Source organism: Bombus huntii, chromosome 12, assembly GCF_024542735.1.
Source record: "Bombus huntii isolate Logan2020A chromosome 12, iyBomHunt1.1, whole genome shotgun sequence".
Taxonomy (NCBI): domain Eukaryota; kingdom Metazoa; phylum Arthropoda; class Insecta; order Hymenoptera; family Apidae; genus Bombus; species Bombus huntii.
Genome location: NC_066249.1, coordinates 5,474,263 through 5,498,047, shown reverse-complemented (window position 1 = coordinate 5,498,047; position 23,785 = coordinate 5,474,263). Strand labels below are relative to the sequence as shown.

General features: G+C 43.6%; 1 protein-coding gene and 1 long non-coding RNA gene across 3 annotated transcripts in view; one reads left to right on the top strand and one right to left on the bottom strand.

Moving 5' to 3' along the window:
* Positions 1 to 23,785, bottom strand: part of LOC126871718 (dual specificity protein phosphatase 10) — a 66,610-nt gene that overhangs the window by 40,617 nt on the left and 2,208 nt on the right. The window contains exons 2-6 of one of the 2 annotated variants that reach the window (XM_050630841.1): positions 19,541 to 19,739; positions 19,349 to 19,442; positions 18,567 to 18,870; positions 16,364 to 16,540; positions 2,965 to 3,861 (exon numbers count right to left, since the gene is read on the bottom strand). In XM_050630841.1, the coding sequence (XP_050486798.1) occupies positions 2,965 to 3,861; positions 16,364 to 16,540; positions 18,567 to 18,687 (1,195 nt within the window). In that variant the 5' untranslated portion in view covers positions 18,688 to 18,870; positions 19,349 to 19,442; positions 19,541 to 19,739. Of the gene's footprint in view, positions 1 to 2,964; positions 3,862 to 9,628; positions 10,271 to 16,363; positions 16,541 to 18,566; positions 18,871 to 19,348; positions 19,443 to 19,540; positions 19,740 to 23,785 lie in introns of those variants that run through there. The other variant, XM_050630842.1, reaches the window with a different exon arrangement.
* LOC126871781 (uncharacterized) lies at positions 10,317 to 11,399 on the top strand. The gene is made up of 2 exons (XR_007691738.1): positions 10,317 to 10,464; positions 11,162 to 11,399. It is a non-coding gene; the product is annotated as an uncharacterized LOC126871781 (long non-coding RNA).

Below are 23,785 nucleotides of genomic sequence, written 5' to 3'. Positions count from 1 at the left end.
AAGTGAGGCTTTCGAAAAGATCGCTCGGTGTCGAAGGAGCGTATTAAATTCGGTTTTACCAGGATAGAAGATAGCTGGCCAGAAAAAGAAGACGCTTGACGAAGAATGATTGACAGCTGCGATTCAGGGTCACGCAATATTTTGTACGCTCGTAATTTTTTACACTCCGCGTGTAATCTTAATTTTCATTTTCTCCAAAAAAAAAAAAAAAAAGAAAAGAAAAGAAAAGAAAAAAAACAGAGAAAAAAGGCGAAGACTCGAAAAGAATCTGTTCGAGCCTTGAAAACTCTGCGAATACGCTTGGACATAAAATCCTGAAAAAAAAAAGTGACAAAAAGACGCAAGCGACAGCGTCGAAGGTGAGAAACTTGTTAAGCCTACTGGTGAGCGAGCAGCAGAGAGGAAAAGAGAGAGAAAGAGAAGGCGACGAACAGACAGAATACGCACGACATACGGCGATACACACGAGCCGCGGCAAAAGGTGGGGATCTATTCATAGGAATGACTCATGTCGGAGATGACGCCGCGAATAGTTGGCCAGAATTTGCGCACTACACTATGCCACCGGGCTCCCGTCCCTGATTCCGTTTGCCAAACGCCGAACATCGCGCCATACCAGAGGCGCAGCTCGTGCACGCGTCGTCACACTTTCCTCAACTTTGTTACCGCCACAAGGAGGAATAGCGCGTTCCCTACCACTCGCCATCAACTTCATCGCAATCCCCACTTGTACAAGTTACATCGATGAAGTTGCAAAATTTTGCCGCAACAGTTGGTCCGCTAGCTTTCACACGGCTTCGCGATGTCGTTCCCCTTTTTTCGCAAAATATTTCCAACTCTCGAATTTTCCACCTACTGTATACAGTTTGGTGAATTTATTTCGTTGTTTTGGGAAAGTAAAAGTATTCGATATTAAAATATCCAAGCGTTTGTCTATAGAAGGTATAGTAAAATAGATGGAATAACAAAGCTATGGATCGTCCGATAGCGTTGAATTTCTTTTTCGCCAATCTAGCGAATATTTATCGCTGATTTAAAATTTGCAGATATTCTTAGTTGTTGGTTCTAACGATTTAAACACTTCGTCCATTCGTTCGTACAATCGTTTCGATCGCCAGGTTTTATGTATCTCGGTTTTAAAGAAGAAAACTCATTGAAGAAATTTCATTCATTCTTCCTTGAAACTGAATGAATTTGCCAGTAGCCTTCGTACCACTTTCGTGTATTAAATCCCCCTCTATTTTCGCATTTTCCACGCAATCTTCCTCAACCCATCGGACGACCTTCCTGCAGAACTTCGAACCGCGTGCACTGTAATCCAATGCAGCCACGTGCATCGTAATGCACGCGAATAGGAATTAAGTTAACAACGGAATATTCGCCGGCATCTCGAAGCTTCATTTATGACGCGTGTCACTGACGCACGATCCATCCCAATGCAATTGCTAGAATCATGTTTATCGCGTTTCACCACAACCATCTCGTGCGATTCTGCGTCGTTTCTGCAGCCGTTATCGGGATGACTAGATACACGATGCGAGCGCAAGAGATGGAAAAATACGCGCGTTATCAATATCAGATGATCGACTAATTCTTGGCGACAGTTTGCCTCGTTCGTAGATCCAGCGATACGATTGTTCCGTACGAAACGCTCGAATTTATTGCGGATGATTCGATCGAACGCCAACGATTCCATTCAATTTAGTTAATAGACAGATCTAAGAATAAGGAGAGTTTCATGGCATAATAAAACTGCAAAATGCAGCTTGACGATTGGAGAATGGTTGGCTCTGAAGATACAACCTTTCTGTCAAGTGGACGCGTGACGCAAAGAAGAAAAATAGTTCTGAAAATAGAGATAAGTGTTCACTGGGTTTTCAAGTATCCAACTGCAATTTTCAAAGTTTTCGGCAGAATTTTGCATTGAAAAAGATTTGTAAAAAGAAATACAAAATAAAGATATGACTTTTGAAAGTACGATGTCGGTGAATTTAAAAGAGAAAGATGAGCAGAAGAAATGGTGCGTACTAGACGAAGAAGAGAGGTTCAACGGCAGAGTCGACGTATACATCGGTAGCTGCACTCCGTAAAACGAGCACGTATCGGCGTATCTGGCCGGAACGAGGCGAGAAAACGCGTTTAGTGGAGTACAGAGTACTGTTACTCGAGCCTCGACACAGAGGAGCACGAGCCATCGTTGATACGCCATCTTCCCACCCACGTTTCCATCATATTTTCCATTCAGTTTCCCGGTTGATTCACATGTTGCTCTTAATGAAACCAACGAGGCAATTTCAGTTCCCGCCTCTAATTTTTCATTTACGACAACATTTGAATCGTTCTGCCTGGGAAAAGAAGTTTGAAATTTTCCTAGGTTAAATTGGAGATTTATATCTCATCTCGTTTAGAAGAAACTTGCAAACGTCTAAAATTTTCCATAGTGAAAATAAGAAGTTACGCAGCCCTCGATAGAGGTGACGTTTGAGAAATAGCGTGCCGATAAACGTACAAGTTACGCAAGGAATTCTTACGTGTTACGTAACGATGGTAATTGATAAAACGCGAACGATTCGTAAGAAAATACATATCTGGCGGGGTAACGAAACTCGTAAATTTTTGGCTCGTGGTTAGCGCAAATAAAGCATCGCGATGATTCGGCGTTTCGAGTGAAATATACAAAGGCAAAGACGCGCAGAACTTTCGCGACGGTCGCATCATCGTTATTTCCGAAAGTCAGACGTTTCCACGTTATCTTATATAAACAACAAACAACATATATAACGAGAATCGTCACGTATCATTTTTTAACTTAACTAAAACGACATATTAAAACGAGAAGTTTAAACTCGCTGCGCTTAGTCGATCGCGTACAGAATAAACTCCTTTCTTCGACGAATTAAGAAAGATTCTCCTATACAGACCGAGTAGGCGAAGTTAAGATAATAAAAAATAAGAATCACTTACCCAAAAGAAGAGCGGGCTCCCTGTTATCGTCCAGCAACGCAACGAGTACGAGGAACAGCGGATGCTGAACGGGTAGTCGATCCACATCGTCGGTACAATCGTCGTACACGATCACCTCCCTGTAGTGCCTTCTACGCAACAGTTCTTTGCCTTCTCTGGTGTTCGCCAAATCGGCCAGACTCGCTTTACCCAATTGCAACCTTCTCCGGTTGAATCGATCCGAGCAATTCACATTGATGGCGCCCCTTACGTGGTTCACGTTGTACAAAATAAACGGTCGGCAATCGAGCAACACGGAACCACTGGGATCCCGTCCGAGGAGACGATTCGCCAGTTCATCGGCGGTGATGGTCTTAGTCCTCTGGAGTACCAGCTGTCTCTGCAGCGTGTTGTTTTCGGAGCACGGACTCGCTGGGAGGCTGACGGTCTCCACTTTGCAGCGTTTCGACGCGGACAGCTGGTGCTGATGAAAGTGGTGATGATGATGAAGATGATGGTAGTGACGATGAACGTCGGATAACGGGAGGTCGCAGTCGGTACCGCTGCTTGAGCTGCTACAGGCGCTGATGCTACTTCCGCTGGCGTTCAAACTACACTCGGTGCCGTCGCTGGCTATGCAACTGTCGACACCGCTGCTGGTCGACGAGCTGGGCGATACCGTGGACGTCGGCGAGGACAGGAACGTAGACGCGCTCGCTGGTGGTCCTGGCTCGCTCAGACTGCGATTCAGAACCAGCTTCAGGTTGTCCCGGGAGCGTCCGGCCGAGACCGGCTCGCAGCACACCAGAGTCGACATCGGTGACAGCGACGATGCCTGCCGATGCTGCTGTTGTTGTTGGAACGTGTACGTACTCCTGACGTCAGTCGTGGTTATATCGAGACACGAGCTGGACGCCGCTGCGGATCAGAAGGGTGCTCTCGTCAGATGTTATGCGCTTTCTGACGCGCATTCGATGCTCAGGGAGGTTTATGAAGTTTCGGGAACAAGGTGGGAGTGGAAAATAGGAAATAGCGATAATTCGGCTTTGTAGATTGGTGGCTTTCTAGAAAATCGCAGACTACAGAGATGTTCTTTGTCCAAGTTAATCTTACGAATGGTGTTTCAGAACACCGATTGTTCGAAATTTTAGTTGGCCTTCCGTTTATGGCACGGACAGGCCCATTCCTCTCGTTAGGACATTCCGAATTACGTGTCCTTCCAGGGTTGTAATTCGGAATTTGAGTGGCCATCCGTTTATGACACGAACAGTTAGGACATTCCTCTCGTTAGGACATTCCGAAATACGTGTCCTTCCAGGGCAGTAAACGTAACGACTCGAGGTCAGGAAAAACCCAGGAAAGGACCAACCGGAAGGGCACGGTGGGGAGAAGAAATCCAACTGCGGGAGGAGAGAATCGGGAACTGGGAAACGGAGTTCAGCTTCAACCATCGGACAGTACAGACATAGGACGACAGAGTCCTCAGTTAGTTCATCTACAAGCAACGAAGAGTACAGACACAGGGCGACAGAGTCCTCACTTAGTTCGGTTAAGTGCTACAACTAATACAAATAAAGTGCCGTCTAAATCTAACACTCGAGTTACTTCATCTCCTCCACCTTGAACGTTAAGTCATTCGAGGTACGCGATATCGACCGATCGGTTTGACCTGACCGGTTGCTCTTTAGTCGATAATACGCAACACCGATAGAGCTCGCTAGGCTTCGTTAAACAAACAGAAATGTTTCTGTTGCGTCTAAGACAGAGGAAGCAGTTGTCTCTAATCGTATGTTCCACAATAATCTAACCAATTCGCTCGAATTTGAATCGTTTCCAAAACTCTTGCTCGCGTATGAGACGCGATGAATCAAAGATGCCACGACACAAGCACAATGATATAAATTCGTAGTCTAGTTTCAAGTAACTACTTGGAAGTCTCGTGTTCGCTAGAATTATCGCCTGCAGCCAGGACAGATCTAACGCGTGGGTCAACGATACTCCACGGGACGCGACGCGACTCGACTCGACTCGGAGAGAACGAAGACGGCGAGAAAGCCAGCGACCTTTAATCTTTCATGGAAAAGCGACAGCCCTCGATCGCGGTCCATGCCACGAATCTCTCGATAGTCGCGTTAGCCATCGTCCAATCAGTGAGTCACTTGTTTCGTTCTATGGCTTATGAAATCTCGTGCTTCCTTATTGCTACGTTTCCATGAAACGAGATAAAGCGTACACACGCCGTGCGCTCGGCATTATATCTGCTCGTTAACTCTGTCAATTTACGAGTGAAACGTTACGAGGGAAGTTTCACGAGATAGGACGGATTAACGAACCGAGCACCGAGCTCCTTCTGTATAGTTTTCCGTTCTGGTCTTGCGTACGATGCATTTCACGCGTGGACGTAAAGGTTAAAGCGACTTCGATTGAGAAACTAGTTTGTTAAAGGAAAACAAGCCGAGGTAGCGTGAAGTGACACTTTAAGAGAGTCCTGGATAGACTCTATGGTCTAAGATAAATTTGGTCTTTAGCAATTTTGTTAAATATCAACGTCAAGAGTAGCAATACACAGCGTTGTACAGACGCGACGATTCTTTTTGAAAGAAGGTAGAAGTAACTGTGACAGAAGACATTTCGGCACGATATTTAATGATACCGATCGTGAAAGCGAGTCTTGACAGCGTGAAACGGTTGAAATTGTTCGTAGAATTATCGGGAGGCTAAGGTAAATACTGGGTTCGATACATCGGTCCGCGACGTTCGACGGTTTTAAATAGCGTTACGGAGCCGATGAGTCAAGCCACCGAAATACCCGTATTTGCGGTCGCTTTACGCAGATCACGTCGACCAAAATATTCCACGGCTTGCACAGGTGCTAAGACACTTATTATGTGATGTAAATGGGAGAACGCGACGCGTCTAGGTGATATATGGTTACGCCGAGCACTCGTATTATGCACCGATCCTCCTCTCTCTTCCTTATTCTTGTCTAATCTCTCACGTTTTCGCGATAGTTTCCATCAAATATTTAAATAAGTGTCAAGAAATTCTACTTTAGAATACGACTGCTTCCGTTCTCATCGAATTTGCTCGTAATTTCTTTTACGATTCTTAAGCCTCGCTCGAATTAGCCAAGTTACCAGCATCGAAGTCTCTTTGAGAGTTTGAGTAACGTGACTTAAAGTGGATACAGGTAACGCAACGTTTAAATATTTTCTTGATACACTCCTTTGTCATCACGTCTTTCAGCAACGTGCCTATAAACGAACGGTAGCTGAAACAACGTCTGTCGTGACACGTGCTTCGCATCAGCGCAACAACCGTAACCGTGTTCTCGAGTCCGCTTAAGCGACACTTAATCCTTTATCAAGCGCGAGTAACTGGCATCGAGGCGAACGATTGACTCGATTAACCTTGGAGGATGTCGTTCATAAGCGAACCTGAAATAATGGCCGCGACTCCGGTTGCATAATAATCGACGCCGCGGCGTGGTTCGTTCGAGAGTGAAAGCACGTTCTCGCCGATGCGAGTCGGCCCGCATTAGAATCGTTGCCGGTTGCTGGTGAGCGCGACACCGTTACAAACCGCTCCGTAATCTACGTACGGTGCAGATAACGCGACGAAACGCAACCACCGGTCTACATTGGTTTTCCTCGCTGCCACGTTGCTCGCTCGTTTCTCCTGTACAACGATAAATCGGGTGAATAAACTCTGCTGGAATGTCAAACGACATTTTTATGTCCGCTGGACGAATTTTTCAAATTTGTAGGTAATTAACTTTTATGCCAGAATCGAGACAGATATTTTTTACTTAGTTTACCTTACTGTAGTTTCAATTCCTCGGGTTATTAAAAATTGGGTAAAAGTTAGGTAAACGTGTAATATATTTATCGTAATGTACGTAATAAGGTGTTATATAACAAGATATCTTTCTATGCGTTATTAAATTGTACGCGAGACACCATTGACAAATTTACCGAACTTATCGTGCCATTGTCGCGAGAGTGACAGATCGAGCTGTTCTAATTTGGAAGTTGGACGTCGACCAATGGTCCCGAAACGTTACGAAAGACACGCTGCAAGCACCACGCTGGCCCAACTTAGACGTTACGTGATGCCTCCACGATCCTGCAACGCCCTTTTTCGTTTTATCTGCCGCGAAATCGCGAAATCTGTCGGAGTCGCGATTCCGACAACCCGAGGACGTTCTCGACGATCGACGAGCGATGCATCGATATATTTAGAGTCCCGTTGACGTGGATCGGGCGAAAAGCAGCAACGTTTTCGACGTCTGTTTATCGAGCTGTCTTGGCGCGAACGAGAAACGCGTGAAAATCGTTGACGAGCCTTGTTGACTTTGGTCGTTCTTAGCGCGATACCGAGAGAACTAGGTGAAATATGGATCTTTATTTTCTGATTTTACGAGAGCAATCGTCGTCTCTGTTATCGCTATTTTGCAACTTCTCGCCGAGTCTGGTTTGAAATGCGATCAAACTGAATTGCCAGCTTATGTCGGAGATCGAGCACTGCGGTTCACAGCTGCTATTAAATCTCCCTGCCAACAATCGAAACTCCAATTCACGAATTACCAACATGCGTCTCAACCACGAACATTCTTTCCAAATTCATTTCTCCCTCTCTCTCTCTCTCTCTCTCTCTCTCTCTCTCTATTTACCCATTTATCTAAAGATTCTCTGTGAATTCTTGAACCAAAACCGCCGCTATTAAACGCCTCTAACCAATGCCGGATGACGGAATCGTCAATTTTCGTTGAACGAACGTCGTCAAACACACCCAAACTCGGTGAAACTGGGCTGGAAAATTCGTGGACTTCCGCACGAACTCGGCCAGGCATAAGGTTTCGTGTCAATGCCGTGGCAACGGACTCGAACGACACCGTCCGTCGAGGCGACGCACGCCGCGCCGTGCAGGAACGAATCGCAGTGAGTCATCCGACTAATATTAGAAGGTGAGGAAGCTGCTTTGGCCCAGTCCCTCTCGCTCTTTCATTCTTTCTTCTTCCGTTCCGGCGGCTAGCAGCGCCGCCACCGAGTTTCACTCGTCCCGGCCCCGGTGAGTCTTCGGGTTCGTTGTTTGGAATGAGTAAACGCCGTGGAATTCGACGCTTCGAGCGGCGAGCGGCGCGCACAACCTGGGCCCGGGTTCTCTCAGCCTGCGGACAGGTGTAGCGCCAGCACCTGCTGCCTCTGTTCCGCGACTCCTCTCGCTTTGGACCGCTTACACGCGATAGACCAACTGTCCGAGATTGTTTTCACCGGATGATAAAGGTGAAAGAGATTTCCAAACTCGATGGTTGAGCATGTTTTCGAGCAAGTGGGTTACTGATTTCAGATTCTCCCGTCGAGTCATCTTGTCTAAGAATGTTGGGACGCTTGTTTCATATTACTTTGGTTTTCTTGCTGCGTTTAGAGCATAGCATAACGACGGAAGTGGTTTCCAGCGACTGTACGTGGTCGTTGATTACGTAGATTTAAAGGAAACGGAGTAAACTTGAAATTCCCAGGCGATAGCTTAAAATTGGTGGAAACGTTTGTCGATATTCTCGATGAATAGATAATAATCGGCTACGATTTAGGAACCGATCGTTTGCAAATGAGTAGGTTTATGGGTTAGATGGTCATTACGAATATCGAGAGTAAGTATTTTGATAGTTTCTCGGTATCTAGAGAGAGAACGAGAGAGAGAGAGAGAGAGAGAGAGGCGTTTTTTCAGTCACAGGGTCGATTGAGCAGTCACGAAGTTAACGATCATTGGGAAGGTTTGCCTGCCTGATAATTCAAGTTCGTTATGTCTAATGATGTAATAGTAACGATCGTGTGATTTCGTTCAGGGTTCAACGTGGTTAGCATACTTGGCAATAAAAACTCTTTTCGTCTTGTTAATCATCAACTATATTGATCGATTTAACGTATAAAAGACAGACATATATATACACACACGTACATACATACATACACACGTATGTAATAGAAAACTTTGAGGCAGGATAAAAAAGAAGGTGTTAACAAGCATAGGAATTCACATGATTTCGATTGTTTAACAAAGTTATTATTACCCTAGTGAAATCAATTTTCACCGTGTGTAATCCCTGCGTGCATTCCACTTTCGTCATCTATTCCCTTGAAAAGCAGTTTTCAAATTTCTCTAGTCACTCTTTGCTATACGTTTCTTTCACCGCCAGGAAAACGAACGAAAAGAAAATAAACAGAAGAACCGAAGCGTTTCGTAATACCGAACGCGTGAGCGTGTCCTCCTAAGACGTTCCACGGAAGAACAACGGGTCCAAAAGCATTCGAGGTAACGTAACGCTCCAGAATGATCTCAGCCCAGTCGAGAATGATCTCACTTATCCACGTTCCTGATTACGCTTGCAATTACACCGATCTCCCATCCAGATAAGTATCAGCAACCCCATCCAGTTCAATTAAAGGAAAGACCAGTCGCCGTTCAAGATTCACCAGTCTTTCAGCGAATCGTAACGTCGGCCGCAATCGTTTCAACGACTACCAAACACGCTTGTCGATCGGACGACCAAGAACCGATAGCGGTCAATGATAATAAACAGATGTGCCGGGAACACGATAAAACGGCACATAGTTGGTTAAAGAAGGGAGGAAAAAATAGGTCCGAACGAAACGTTCCTGCTGGGTTCGTCAGACGCACCTACCTTTCCCGATCGATCGAACCGGTTCGCCTTTACGACGAAACCAACAGCCGCCTCACGAACCGTGCCGGTGACGCACCGTTGTCGTCGTTCGAGGCCTGTTCACCAACCCGTCGTGCACTCCGTATCCCGATAACAGTCGACGATAATCCACGTGCGACCGCATGGAACCACCACTGTCCTCACCGGCGGATTTCGAGGCACAACGTCCTCGAGGACGCGACCGGTAACGAGAGGAAAGACTAGGCTGGTACACGGAGAAACAGGACCGAAAAAGGACGAAAAAAAAGATCAAGGGGAATTAGAAGAGAGAAAATTAATAAAAGGGAAGAATGAAGCGACGAAGAGGGAAGGTAAAGTAAGGTGGTAATAGAGGGAGAAAAGAATGGAAACGAGAAAAGAAAAGAAAAAGAAGGAAAGGGAGGAGAAGAGAAGAAATAGGTTATTCTCGGTTACGAGAACGAGGTGTTCAGGAGAGCGTTGGCACGCGGGTGCGACGTCCCCCGTGCCTGGCTCGTTTCGTCAACATTTCCGGTTGCGCTGTGCTACCACGATAGGGGGCCGGAAGTAAACACGATGCTGACCGTGTGATCGACCGAGCGTGCTCGATAGATCCGTTCACGGCGGCCGACGAGCTGAGACTGAACGGCTCGTCCCCACGGAACGCCCGATCGCGATCTACGAGTACTACCAACGCGAGGCCACGGCCCGGCTTGGCCATCGTGTGAGTGCCTTTCTATACGAACTTACTCGTGTGAGTGAGTGAGCGTACGGACCATCGCATCGGGAGGACTTGCCGAGGTACTCGGAGGCGCGCGCGCGCCATCAACATCGAGCAGGTACGTACACTAATGTTCAGCGCAATCGTTCGACCGGATTTTCCAAACTATTCGAAATTTTTCTTCAATTTCTTGATATTCGCCCCGTTTTTTAATTTGTTCGGTTAAGAAAGACGACCGATCGTTTGTATTTCCGAGCTGGTTTAGTCGTAGTGTTTTGTGCTGCGCAACGAGCTCTTATCTCAGAATTCATTTTCGGACAACTCTTTGAAATATACTTGTCACGTTCCTTCATACATGACACGTTCAATAAATTTTCGAAGACGAATGTCGACAGATTCCATTTGGCCAGGAAGAAACAATAACTTGGTATTTCGGTAACACGCGCTTGTTAAGTTTCCTGCAACGAAAATGCTCGACGGGGTCAAAGAACCGTCGTTAATCATTTTCCTAAGGTTCAAAGCTGAAAGATCGGGAGCTCGACTAATTCGGTCGACGAATCACAGAAAATTGATCATTACTATGACAGTCTGATCATCAATCCTCGTTTTCGTTGTACGAAAAAAAAAAAAAAAAAAAAAAAGGAAAGAAAATTACCGACAACTTTTGTCCATCCTCCCACGTCGTCCCGATTATATCAGTCTCGTCATAATGCGTGCTGATGTATTTGTTTTGCACACGTGTAACAGAAATTAGTAACTACTTAGCGAGTCTGCTCCACGAACGTATTAATAGATTCATGTATACTTGGTTTCAGATAAAATAAACACTCGTACAGAACGGACACCTTGTCTGTTGGTTAATTCTGTCCAGTCGACTATCGCACGCTTCAACTTTTTTAAACACGACATTCCCGTAAATTTCTTTTATCTACATCACGTTTCACCTTAAATTTATCACTTCGAAACCACCTTAAAATTATACCTAAAGTCCATGTTTGTAAAACTTTCAATTGTGTACAATATTTTATTTAAAATAAAAGAATACATCCCCGATATTTTGAATATAATAATTTCTTTCCGATGTGCAACGATCGAACCAGCAAAAGTTCTATCGATGGCGACCGACTCGAAAGCAGAAGTGATTCACCTCGACTAGCGCACTATAAGTGAAATCTTCGATTCGCGTTATGTCAGATCAGTAAACGATAAGCATTATCGACGTTACCAAGAATTTCGCGATTTTTCCAAACGAACCACGATGCTCGTACGGCACTGTAAGGCGAGGCATCCGTGTGTGCATCGAGCGTACGTACAAATGCAGTCACGTACACGTGGAGACACGTACACGTGACTGAGAGCCAGCCAATGAGTCACCTCTCGTTGGTAACACGCGCGCGCGAGTTCGCTGTCGCGAAGCTTCCTTTTTCTTTTTTTTTTTTTTTTTTTTTTTTTTTTGAAAGATCAATGACGAATTTTCCATTGATAAGAACGATATCGCGACAATAAACAATAGGTTGATTGATCGTAAGTCTCGATTCCACGAGATATTAACCCCGTCACGTGAAACGTCGGATGTCGATCTGGAATTGCTAAGAATACCATTCTAAGTGTTCCATATCGCACCGATTGTCTATAATTTTGCAAAATTTCCGAAATTATGTTTGCGAGATAAACACGATTAAAATAATTTGCGTTAAACTTTCGAACGAGTACACGTTCCGACGTGAAAATCGCCAAAGTTGGCATCGAACGACCTCCGCGTAAGTCGACTCGTTGTTTGCGAAAAATCTTCGTGTAAAATCGCGAGTGAATACTCGGATTCGCGGAATACGAGACGATCGAGTTTAGAAAAATTCGCTGAGCACGCGTCGACGCTACCCGACAAAAATTATTGCGAGGTCGATGTTGTCACCTGCGTTCCTGTCTCGTGCGACGCGGTGAAAGTTCACGCGACGTCCATCCATTCGGACGACTGGAAATCGTCGCGTCCCGAACCAAGCGTCTCTCTCCGTTTACTCAACGCGGCGCCGACCAATATGCTATTATTATCGTTCGTGCTGTTTTCTTTTCTGCCTCGTTTCTGCCAATGGCGATTTTCCCGATCGTGGCCATGAATTATTCATCCGACGATCTACCAACGATACTTTTTGTCTGTTTGATGATTCTTAAACCGTGACGCTTACAATTAGAGTTTATTAGTTCGAGTTAGATATTGGTGTAATTGACCAATGACGGTATTTAAAAGACGCAGCAATATATATAGCGATTCTATCTTTAGTCTCTTTTTCGATTGTTTGTATTCCGCTTTTGGAATCATAAGCGAGACTTGTAAAGCGACTGTTTTAGAAAGAAATCTCTTCTCCTTCCATCGTAGAAGGTTGTCTTTGTTTTACGATCGTTTTACGGTTCGCGTGAAAAGCGATTTTTCACGGATCGTACGAGATTGTTCCGATGAATCGAGTCACGGTAATTGTTTTTGTTCAGATGAAATTGAGAATCGTTCTCTTGACTCATCGATAACTGGGTTGCCTCAATTTTACAAGAATGTTCTGTACTTCGATTAAAAATGACTTCCTTATCTTGCTTTATATATTAATCGTTCTATAATTAGATTAACTAGAAGACTGGTGTAAGTTGAAAAGAAGCAGATAATTTCCAAACGAAATCTCGATATACATTAAGATTCTTTCTTACGGCGTTCTAAATCAGGTTTTGTCGATCTGTTATCGATCGGTGTAAACTTCTTTTCTCGAACCGGTATCGGACAAGAAGAGAACGAAAAATCAGAAAACGGAAATTTCATCAGACATTGGTCGCATGGTTCTAATCGATTCGAACAGTGGCGGATCGCTACTGTATTTTTTGTTTAAATTTATCCGCCGACCACATCGAATTATCGTTATCGAATTATCGAGTTGTCAAGTTTAATCGATGCGCTTATAAATTCTTGATCAAACCATTCGTTTAGATAAGATTGCCCGTATCGGTGTACTTGTACATAAAATGCTCGTCAATCGAAAGAAAGAATCGTTGTACGTGAAAGATAAAAATTTTCGAAATCACATCACGAATTTAGGAAGAGAAAGAAACAATCTTAGATTGCGTAGTCGGTTGCGCGAAATGTGCACGTTTGCACGATTGCGTCGAATATCTGTGAAACGAAAAACACGCTGCAGATGAGGAAAAGCAGAAGTAAATGCGAATGACGCGATGCGTCTCTGTCATTTTCACGGTATGACGTTCCTTGGTAACAAATATTCTCCAGAATATAACGATACATGGTGTAATCATTTTCCTATGTACTTGCGCCATTAAAACAATAAAAATAACTCATACACACGTAGAGACAGACGTGTCTTCATAGATCAAACAACTATTCGAACGAAAGTATCCATTTCGACGGTAATCGCAAAGCTATATTTTTATCTTGAAATTTTATTTCACGAATTCTTGCGTCTATCTTTACGCGTTTCCTGTCTCGAAATCACTGCAAACGTTTTGCCCGTTTATCAAATTCATTGACAAATCTTCACCTGATCTTAAATCGTCTAATCAAATTGGCGTTAGGCGAATTTCATCGAGATATCCGCGTGTATGCGCAGATGTGCAACCCGGTTTCAGCGTGGTCATCTACTCCGCGCCAAAGATAGAGTCTGACATCATACACAGAAGCATCACTCGGGTCGAACGAGCGATAAACATACTTGCACACACGATACCTCTGCACGCGGAAGGTTTACGTTGTCTGTTAGAACTGTCTCAATTGACATCTTCCAATGCACTCTGATGTTTCGTGAGAAATCGTCGAAATAACGAAAATTGGCACTTCACCGGCAAAGATGCTTGAGAATCGTAGAGAAAAAGGGTTGGAAAGCAACAAATTTCCATTTTTAAGTAGGATATCATGTCGAAAACTGGGCTGTAAGATGGTGAAAATTCCAAATACATTTCGAAACGAAAGGTATTCGATGAAGGAGGTTTGACATTTTAATGGATTTTAATGGATTTTGACGGATTGAAACAGAACGATCGACGGATGAATTTCGAATCAAAAGCGCGATCATGTTCCTTGGATCATGTTCATCTTGGTTTCACGAATTTCACTTTCGATCGTTGAAATCTTATCGAATCGAAACGGAATCGAACTCGGTAAATTTAGAAAGACCGTATCTTTGCCACGATTTCGTTTTATTATTTGTCGCCTGCTTAAGCCGTATAGTAGCTCGTAACACTTGCCGTTACTCCGATAACGCACAGAGTATACAGCCTCGATCGCGTGTAAACATGCGTCTTTGTGCTATCAACCTGACGTCACCTAGCGTACAGTGTACAGATAATAAAAGAATGGATTTGATGGATGCCTTCACGGCATTACGTTGAATTCTTTTTTTCGTAGATCATCAAACAAAGTGGCTCATGAATTATTTATGCGCTCCACTAAATCAAACAACGTTGACAAATACTGTAACAACGAGGATCCTAAATGCAGTCAACGAATTACAAGATACGTCCCACGCAACTTCCTCATTCACACTTCGCTTTCCAACCAATTTATCGAATCAGCCAAGCTTGATTATATCAAACTTCATCATCTGTTTCTAAAAAAAAAAAAAAAAAATAAACGCTAATCGTCCACTGTGATACTAAAGTTAAGAAATTTTTGAAGAATGCAGTTAGTCGGTTTAGCTTTTCACTTGGCTTAACGTTAATATCGCAATGGTTCGTCGAGTCGCTTAAAATTCGCTCGAGGAATTCACTCGAATGGCTGAATCGACGGAAAAAGGAAGAAGTAAAGACGTAAAGAATACGAGTTCCAGAAACGCTGATAAAGATCGATGGTCAAGCAACGCGATCGATATGATTAAACGACGAATCGCATCCTTCTCTTTCTTTCCTTCTTTTTCTTTCTTTTTTTTTTTCGACTAAAGAACGTTTACAGCCGAGTCATCGATAGTCGAACGACAAGCGGAATGCCGCGAGCGCGAACGTGGTCGATAGAAAGTGGTTCTCGAAGCGGCGCGGCGGAGTGGCGTCACACACAACTTGACTCACCGATTCTGCGTGTCGTAGCTCAACTCGCTTGCCCAACGGCCGACCGCGGTATTTATATTTATGCCGTTGACCAGCCGGCCCGTATACTATTTCCGCGGTAATTACGTATTCGAACCGCGTCCGAGTTTCATTACGCGACAGTCCGATCGACAATTCGCGAATATAGGCTGCGGATATCGATCGATACGGATCGATATGGGTGCAGTGTGCTTACTTAGGACGCGATCGAGCTTCGATCACTTTGTTCTTCTTCGTGCTTGATCTGGTGCATTTCAAAAAGCTCGGTCACTTTACGCTTACATGAATGGAGTTGATATTCAGATAAGATTCAAACGGCAAGACTCATTCGGTTCTTTGAATACTATCGATAAGCTGATAATCCTTGGGCAATTGCAACATACAATGTAACCACTAAGTGTCACGCGAGAAGGAAAAATGCACCATCCGACGATTATGAATCACAAGCTGAATTTCGCACGACGATGTCACGCTTCTAATTAACCCGAGACTGACGTTATCTATTAAAAATCACGCAGGGGTATCCCCGACCCGTAACGATCTTCCTTCTAACTGAATACGAATTCATCATCTTTCTACGTAATCCTTAAGGCCATGTATATTATAATATCAAGGCTATATGTTTAACTCTAAGGCTATATAGTTAATCTAGTAAAGGAAATTTAAAATAGAAAGGAAATTGAAAATAATTTACGTTCTTATAAATTATACATTTGAAAAAAGAAAAAAATTCGAGGGTACCATTTTATCATATATCCACGAAAGAATCCTATTAATATGAAAATCAGATGCTACGATTTAGCCTCGGATCGAATAAATCTTAAATCCTGAGCAACTGATTTAAAGTATTTTATCGTAAAATAAATAATATTAAGAGATACGCGATGGAAATCCAACTTGATAAAATATCGAAGGAAGAGAAGAAATGTGAAAGTAGCCCGACTCACCGAATTTGAATCTCTTGATCCTCGGCAGCGTCGCAGTAGTGCAACCGCGCGTCAAGGCTGGCATGGTGCTCTCTCTCTTCAACAGCGTATTTGGACGTGATAAGCTGGACGATCCTTCCACTTTCGGAACAGCGGCTCGTTTGACAACTCTTTCCTCGGTGCCAGTCACCTCTACGGCTAATGAACGCATCCTTCGTTCACTCGTGTAATCTCGTCACGCATACGGTGTGTGTCGTTAAGCCGGACGAATAATGCGTCATTAGCGAATTTCAAAATTTTCCCGTTCCACAGTAACAGGTGGCCACGCGAACCAATTCGGGAACTAATCGTTTCGAAGTGCTTTTGCTACGGTTATTTTTCCGCATTTTACGACCTACTGGAGCACGATGGAATTTTAATCGAATAGATACTAAATACATAATCGTATAAAAATGTTTGTTTGCCTGTTTCGTTGTGTCGAAATTTTTATTTAAAAAGAGAAAGGATAGATATTTGGTTGTGCAGAGAATAACGTTATTGTGAACGTTTGCTCGTTCGAAGAATCTTACAGAGAACTAGGTATCTTTTAACTTCTAAATCTTTTACTTCAAATGACTCGATTGGATTAATCCTTAAAACAGGCGCGTTAAAATCTTTCAATTTAAACGCTGCTCGTCTGCTTTCGCTAAAATCACCGAAGAATCGATTACTTATGGCAACATTACACGCGTCTGCCACCAGAGGGGCTATTGTTCGCGCAAGTTCTTGCTCTACCATCGATTCTTTCGTATGTAACTTTCCTTAGTCACAGCCAGACTAGTTCGAGTCGATACTTTGACGTATTTCTAGACTACTTAGCCAAGTTTAACCTCACTAACGTTGGAATTTTCTAGAATCGGAGACCCCGCCGCCTCAGTTATGTTATTAATAAATTTATCAACAGGTCTACGAGGATGTGAATCTCCTACATTCAACGTTTTCTTTCTGCTCACGAATTGCTGATGCTCGCATTGCGAAATGTATCGCGACGAAAGAATTTGTTGATCTAAGAATTTCCACGTGAAAGCAAGTTCGGCTGGACGTTTGCTTATTCGACGATGACACGCTCGATCGTCGGACGCGAACGAAAACGAAAGCACTGTAGCGTATTTTCGGCAAGGGAACGACCTCGAAATGAAATTTACTCGACTTCGAGGTTGGATCGTCATTGAGAAGGCACGTGAGACGCAGATGTTGCAGCTGAACTTGTTATAGAAATGCATACGCATGGAAGTCGCTTCGATGAATTTTGATTTATCGTCATCCAAACATTTCCATCCATTTGAAATTTCTACTCAGGTATCGTGACACGTATACTTTACTTACGCGTACAAAATGTCAATCGATTATTCATCGAGTTATGACTGAACGTTAGTTGCGATCTAAAGAATGACTGTGCGATGCTCAGTACGACGCTTGCTTCAGATAATACGTTCTATTTTCTAAATATGACCAACCGTTTTGTTTTCGAAACATTGAAACTCCTACGTCAATCTGCAAACGTCATCCGCTGTAAACGAGAACTGGATTCTTCGTTTGTTTTAAAGAATTCTCATCTATTTGACGCATTTTTAGACAATGACTGGGGGAATCACGCGTGAGGCAATCAATGTAAAAACAAGAGTGAAAAATATACGTACTTACGTAATATCGCGTTATCTATGATGACGGAAGCGGTAAACACTATCGAGTCCACAGATACAAATATTTTAATAAACTTTAACGAAACATTCCAACAAAGACTCACGCTCTTTTATTTTTTATATAAAAATATATAAAAATTCAAGACACTCTGAGTTAATTAAAGCTGACGATATTTTGCGTATTTCCGGAAAGCTCTTTATCGATAAATAAAGATCCGTAATTCCCAACAAACTAGAAACTATTCTTCGCAAAAATTTTCCATCGTATCCTCGACTAATTATTCTTTATAAACATGAAATACACGTTTTCTACTATCTAAAATGTTATCTTAAAATGTAAAGTTACGATTCCAAACAGATGGAAAACTACTCGCCACGGATTTTGATCGTATTCCGAACCAATAAAATTCCTACAGATATCATGCTCAAATAGTCAAAACGATAGTCGCGATAATTTGTCAAACTCGTTCGAGTTCGCGGCTTAACGACGCACACGGCACATCACGGTCCACGTGGACCGCTATAGTACTCGCAGGACTTACTCATCGACGACGGCCTCTTGACAGACTTTCCGGCGAGCAACAGCCCCGACGATGCTTTGCCACGATGGTTGACCGGCGACTGCGCCGCTCCACGATTCGCGAGGGATATCTTTGCACTCATCCTCGCGGAGGCTACCGTTTCCTGCGATCCTGACTCACGTACCGGGAAGTGGAGCTCGGAGGTCGCGCTGGCATGCCACCTCGTTAAATCAAGCTAGACCTTCTGGTCGCTGTCGTTGTTCGATCCGGCCACTGATATGTTTTTCTCGGTCCTCCGTTGTTCTCCTCGGAGCTACTTGAGGATCTACAAATGAGCAGCGTAAGACTCTGCCTTGAAATGATACGATTTTGGCGAGGTTAGAGGTTCGAACGTTGTAGCATGACAAATGAATCGTGTGTACCATTGTTCGAGTCCACTTATTCGAACGTGAACTTTTATTATTTGAACGACAAATCACTGAGATTCTACTATATAAATTTTAGTAATTCGAACTTTGTTGTTTGAGATCAACGATCTCGAGCAAATGAAGTTCTATCGTAACGATAGTAACAACTATCGTAGAATTCAAAGAGCAAAAGTTTGTTACATCGTTTTGCCAATCTTCTAGAATAGTAATCGCAAACGTCGTGAACTCCTCAGCAAATCTGACAGCCCCGATTCTAAACAAGTGCACGTAACCACGAAGCTCATGAAAATCAGGCTGACGCGTTTCTTGAGAAGTCTAGGGTACAGCTTCAAACGCGGTTTATTTAACCAGAAATCATTCGATGTTAACACCTACCAGGAAGGCGAGATCAAACGTTTGCCAGACATGTTCCGACGTTGTCCAAACGAAAGTTGTTCGAAAAGGCACGCAGGTCTTGGTCGATCTGAAACTAACACGCATTCCGGTTATTAGAATCACCGTCTATCGCTGGAAAACTGAGATGCAAGATTTTGACGGATGGTAATAGGCTTTTTCATCGATATTTACCGATTTGTAAATTACAAAGCTGCGACGACGGAATCACGTACAGGGAAGTCGGAAATTGGAGGTCAGACGGCTTGAAATCACGACGGGCCTTCCGTTAACGATCTTTTAGCTGGTCCCTGTTCAGGAATTACCATATTTGACGTATTAACCCTGGACCAGACTTCCTGTCTACCAGCGTTCTCTTACTTCGTTCGCTTATCTGAAAGAATTGGGCACGTGGTCTTCTTTCACACAGTTCCGAGAACTTATCTATGATCTACGATCGATTTACACGTTACTGATGCTGTTGGCGTTTTGCTGGCACCGACCTAATTCGTTAACGAGTTGAAGATGTTTTTTAATGATTATTATATAGAGAAGCCTCCGGCTTCTTTGAAACTCGTTTTTTCGAAATATTCTTCGTGTTTTCACCGAGAGAGAGACTAGATAAATTGTCGAGTGAAAGCTATCTATTAAAAACATAATGACAAAACTATAGCTATCTATACGTGATGCAAATTTGCGTGTGATCAGTGGAACATTTTCGGACACAAATTTCTAGTCGTAATGATTCATCGATTACAAACAATATGTGGACAAGACACGACTTACTCTGACTCATATTCTTGGAATAGATTAATCAAACTAAATACCCATTGCTCGTTATTGAGTAATTCCTTTTTCTCTTTGGACTCTCGACAAATAAATAGAAAGCTCATTCACACTCAATCGTCATCGTTTATTAACCAATAATATCAATGAATCGACAAATAATATATTATAGGTTTTACGGTTGTATGTAAATATTATTCACAGTTCTATCTCGAAAAATGATGAATCGTAAGATTTTTCCTCCGATAAGATTATGTAAGAGGGGCCAGCTACCAAATATAAAATGAAACAGAGTCTCTGTATTTTTACGAGCAGGTGTGAAGCAAAACAGGAAGAATGTTTCATTCTTTTCATCCGGTTTACGACCAAATAAGGAAAGATCAGTTGATTCTCTGGATGGTCGAGTTCCATCCGGCCATGAGAAAGCGTCAGGTCACCGGGAACAATGTCCGCGGGTGATCCGTGCAAGAATAACATCGACAACGGAAAAACACGACGAGGGACAGCAGCCGGGAGCGCGTTGACTCGCTTGACTCAGACGTCGGCCACCGGCGGACCTTGAAGAGGGAACAGGAACTTGACAGGCTCCGCGCCAAGGCGAGCCAGAATCCCGCGCGTCTCTTTGTCCCAACTTTCTGTAGCATTAACGCAGCATCCGCGAGTTTATCTCCATTATTTTTGTTAAGTACCGCAGACACGAACTGATCGAAAGAACCTGATTAACAGCGTGTTCGGAAAAAGATACAACTCGTATCGGAGATCTTTCTTTTGCTGGCCAATGGAGGGGAGCAGGAAGTGGACGTTTCAAAGGTAGCCTTATGCGCCAAGATTTATGCTTTTTCCTGTATTTTACGGTATATTTGTGGTGGTTCGGCAAGATGGTTTTGTAAGGAGAATTTCGTACGTCTTTGGAGATGTAAGTTTGGGCAAGTTCGGAGAAAGGCCAGATTTATCAATTACGAGAACGCGTCGATGTGGAGCCAAGTTAGATCTACATCAGGCAACAAGTTATCTTTTCAATTACATGTTTAACTAATTTGATCTAATCAATAAACGAAGGCAATTATATTCAATCAATTAATTTTCATTTACTCTTCCTTGCTCGATATTCGTACAAATTGTTTAAATCCCAATATAAATTATAATCCCAAGCGACAAACTACCTTTTCAAGCGAATCAACGATGAAACCACTCGACGACAAAGAATTGGGAAGATCGATCGTTTAATAAACCACATCGTCGATTATTCTAGCGTAGAAAGATGAAAACATGAGCGGAAATCGCGGACAACGCGGAGAAGTCGAGTGAAAGAGGCGGTCAGGGAACAAAAGGACAGCGTGGAGCGCAGAAAGAGCGAGTAGAAATGCCGCCAGTTCTACAGGCCCCCACTCAAGGGTCGCGCGCTCTGTGCCGCGTATTTAAATAGAATTCAAGCCTCAAGGAGAAAACGCAAGGCTGTGGCAAGGACTCCGACTGTTTTATGCTTCGCGCCGGATCACTGCCACCGGTGAAACGGGCTTAAACGCGGCCATCTAAACGCGCGAAAGTAACTCATACATAATTAATCCCGCTGGCCGATAACCGGCCGAGAGATCGAGATCACGCGGCGACGTTCGGCCGCCTCCCGTATTCCTGTCTCCCGGTTCGATTTATGCTCCTCGTTGAATAATTATCGATACCAACGCGTATGTGATATTTTACAAGATAAACAGCCGTATTAACGATAAGTGGGAAACAAAATGAGAAAGTAGTTTCGAGTCTTGGGAAATGTCGGGATGATTTTGAGGTAGAGTTTCGCAAGATTTTTTCGAAAGAAACGATCGAATTTCGTATAATCGGGATGGATAAAGTGTTTTCGATCTTTAAGCTACCATAACCGTATGGAAATCGAGCATGATACAATAATTCCTTGGCTAAATTGCGGCACGACGAATTCATTAGCGTCTCGTTCCCACAATTAACGCGTTTGCAGTAGCATTTTAGCGCGACGTGATTAACATGTCCATTGTGACGGCGATTAACATCGAGATGCATATTCTCGCGATTGCACAACGATATCGAACGGTGTGCAGCATAACTTCGGACGAATCAATACCGAAGACAAAACTGCCAGCCGCGACGATATCGAGCGGCAACGGTTTCGCGTAACTGGACACTGAGTGCACACCTTAAGGCCACTTTATAACGCAACAGAACCCTGCCACTACCGCATTACTAGGTATGCACAGTGCCGCAGCCAGTTCACCAGGCTATTACTTACCGATACTGTTATTACCGCGCAACCAAAGCGAGACCTCCGTCATCCGCTTAATGATTTACCACCTTAACGAACGATAACCGGAATGCCGAGAGGCCATCGCGAATTCCCATTTAGAATTCGATCGGATCTTCTTGTTCCGGTAATTTTTATGATTTGCTATATTTTTGGAAATATATAGAAATCGACCAACTTCGTATAGAAATTCATTTGCAGTTGATACGTAACTCTGTTACTCTACCGTAAATGTCATCGGATAGGGTAGAATGAAGTTACTCGAAGGAGACTATTTTAAGTTGAATGTCGCATGGTATACTTGGTGGGTAAAACAGGTAAAGGCGAGGTCACAGACCTTTGACACGAAGCAGTGTTTAAGGTCACGTGCGGAACGTCGCAGCGGCCTTGGTGGTGCACCTAATGTCGACGGCGGTCGGGATGTTTGCTTAGACTTTCAAGCCTCAGCTTTTCGATAAGATACCCTTTGAAGATCTTTCGTTAACGATCGTTCATCTGCTTTATCAAGACAATCGATTGTTCGATGATGGCAATAAATAAAACAAAGAACAAAAATTGCACGATAAAGTCATTGTTTCGTCGAAGATGATAATACAGACGTTAAGAAATAGAAGTCACTAATATGAAAGATATCGCGATTGAAATGTTGCGCAACGTTTGTCTTTCATGAGTTAATTGGGGCTCGATTATGTTAATCTCCTCGTAAAGTTCGCCTCTCGTGGGAGGATCAGCAACGACACCAATTATTCTGCCTAATAAATACAGCCGTAATAAATCCGGCAGTTTACAAGCGGTGCAGCTCCACCGTCGAGGGTGGAATTCCACGATTAATGGGTTAACGTGGCGCGCGTATCTCTGGCCCGCATCTGCGTCCACGACACGCATTGCGAACACGCATTGCACAGAAGACGCGTTTCGCGTAGCGAACCATCTATCTCGAAAAATCTCGAGAGCGTATCGGAGACGCAAATCTTTTTTCCGGCGAACGCATGCTAATTTCAGTTCGCAACCCCCTTCGATCGTAGATCACAGCCGGTTGATCGTGGTCCGACCAAACGTTTTCCTCGTGTGCAAACTCGATTAGGGCAACCGATTTTCGCGATAGAGATCGTGAGGCGAATTGGGGACAATTTTGAAGTGTTTGTGAGTCGTTGGATGGGTTTCCGTCAACTTCTTTCTTCTCTAAACGAGTGCACGGTTCCACGTTTCATGAATTTTTGATAACAGATTTAGCGAGCCATTTTTTTTAACAGCCTAAACTTCGCGAGTACGTTACATCTTTTTTAGTAAAATTACATCTTAACGGTGCATAAAGAATGCATGAAGATGGCCCGTGTGAAAAGCTGAGAGCCACTGAGAATCTATATTTGCATTTCACATCC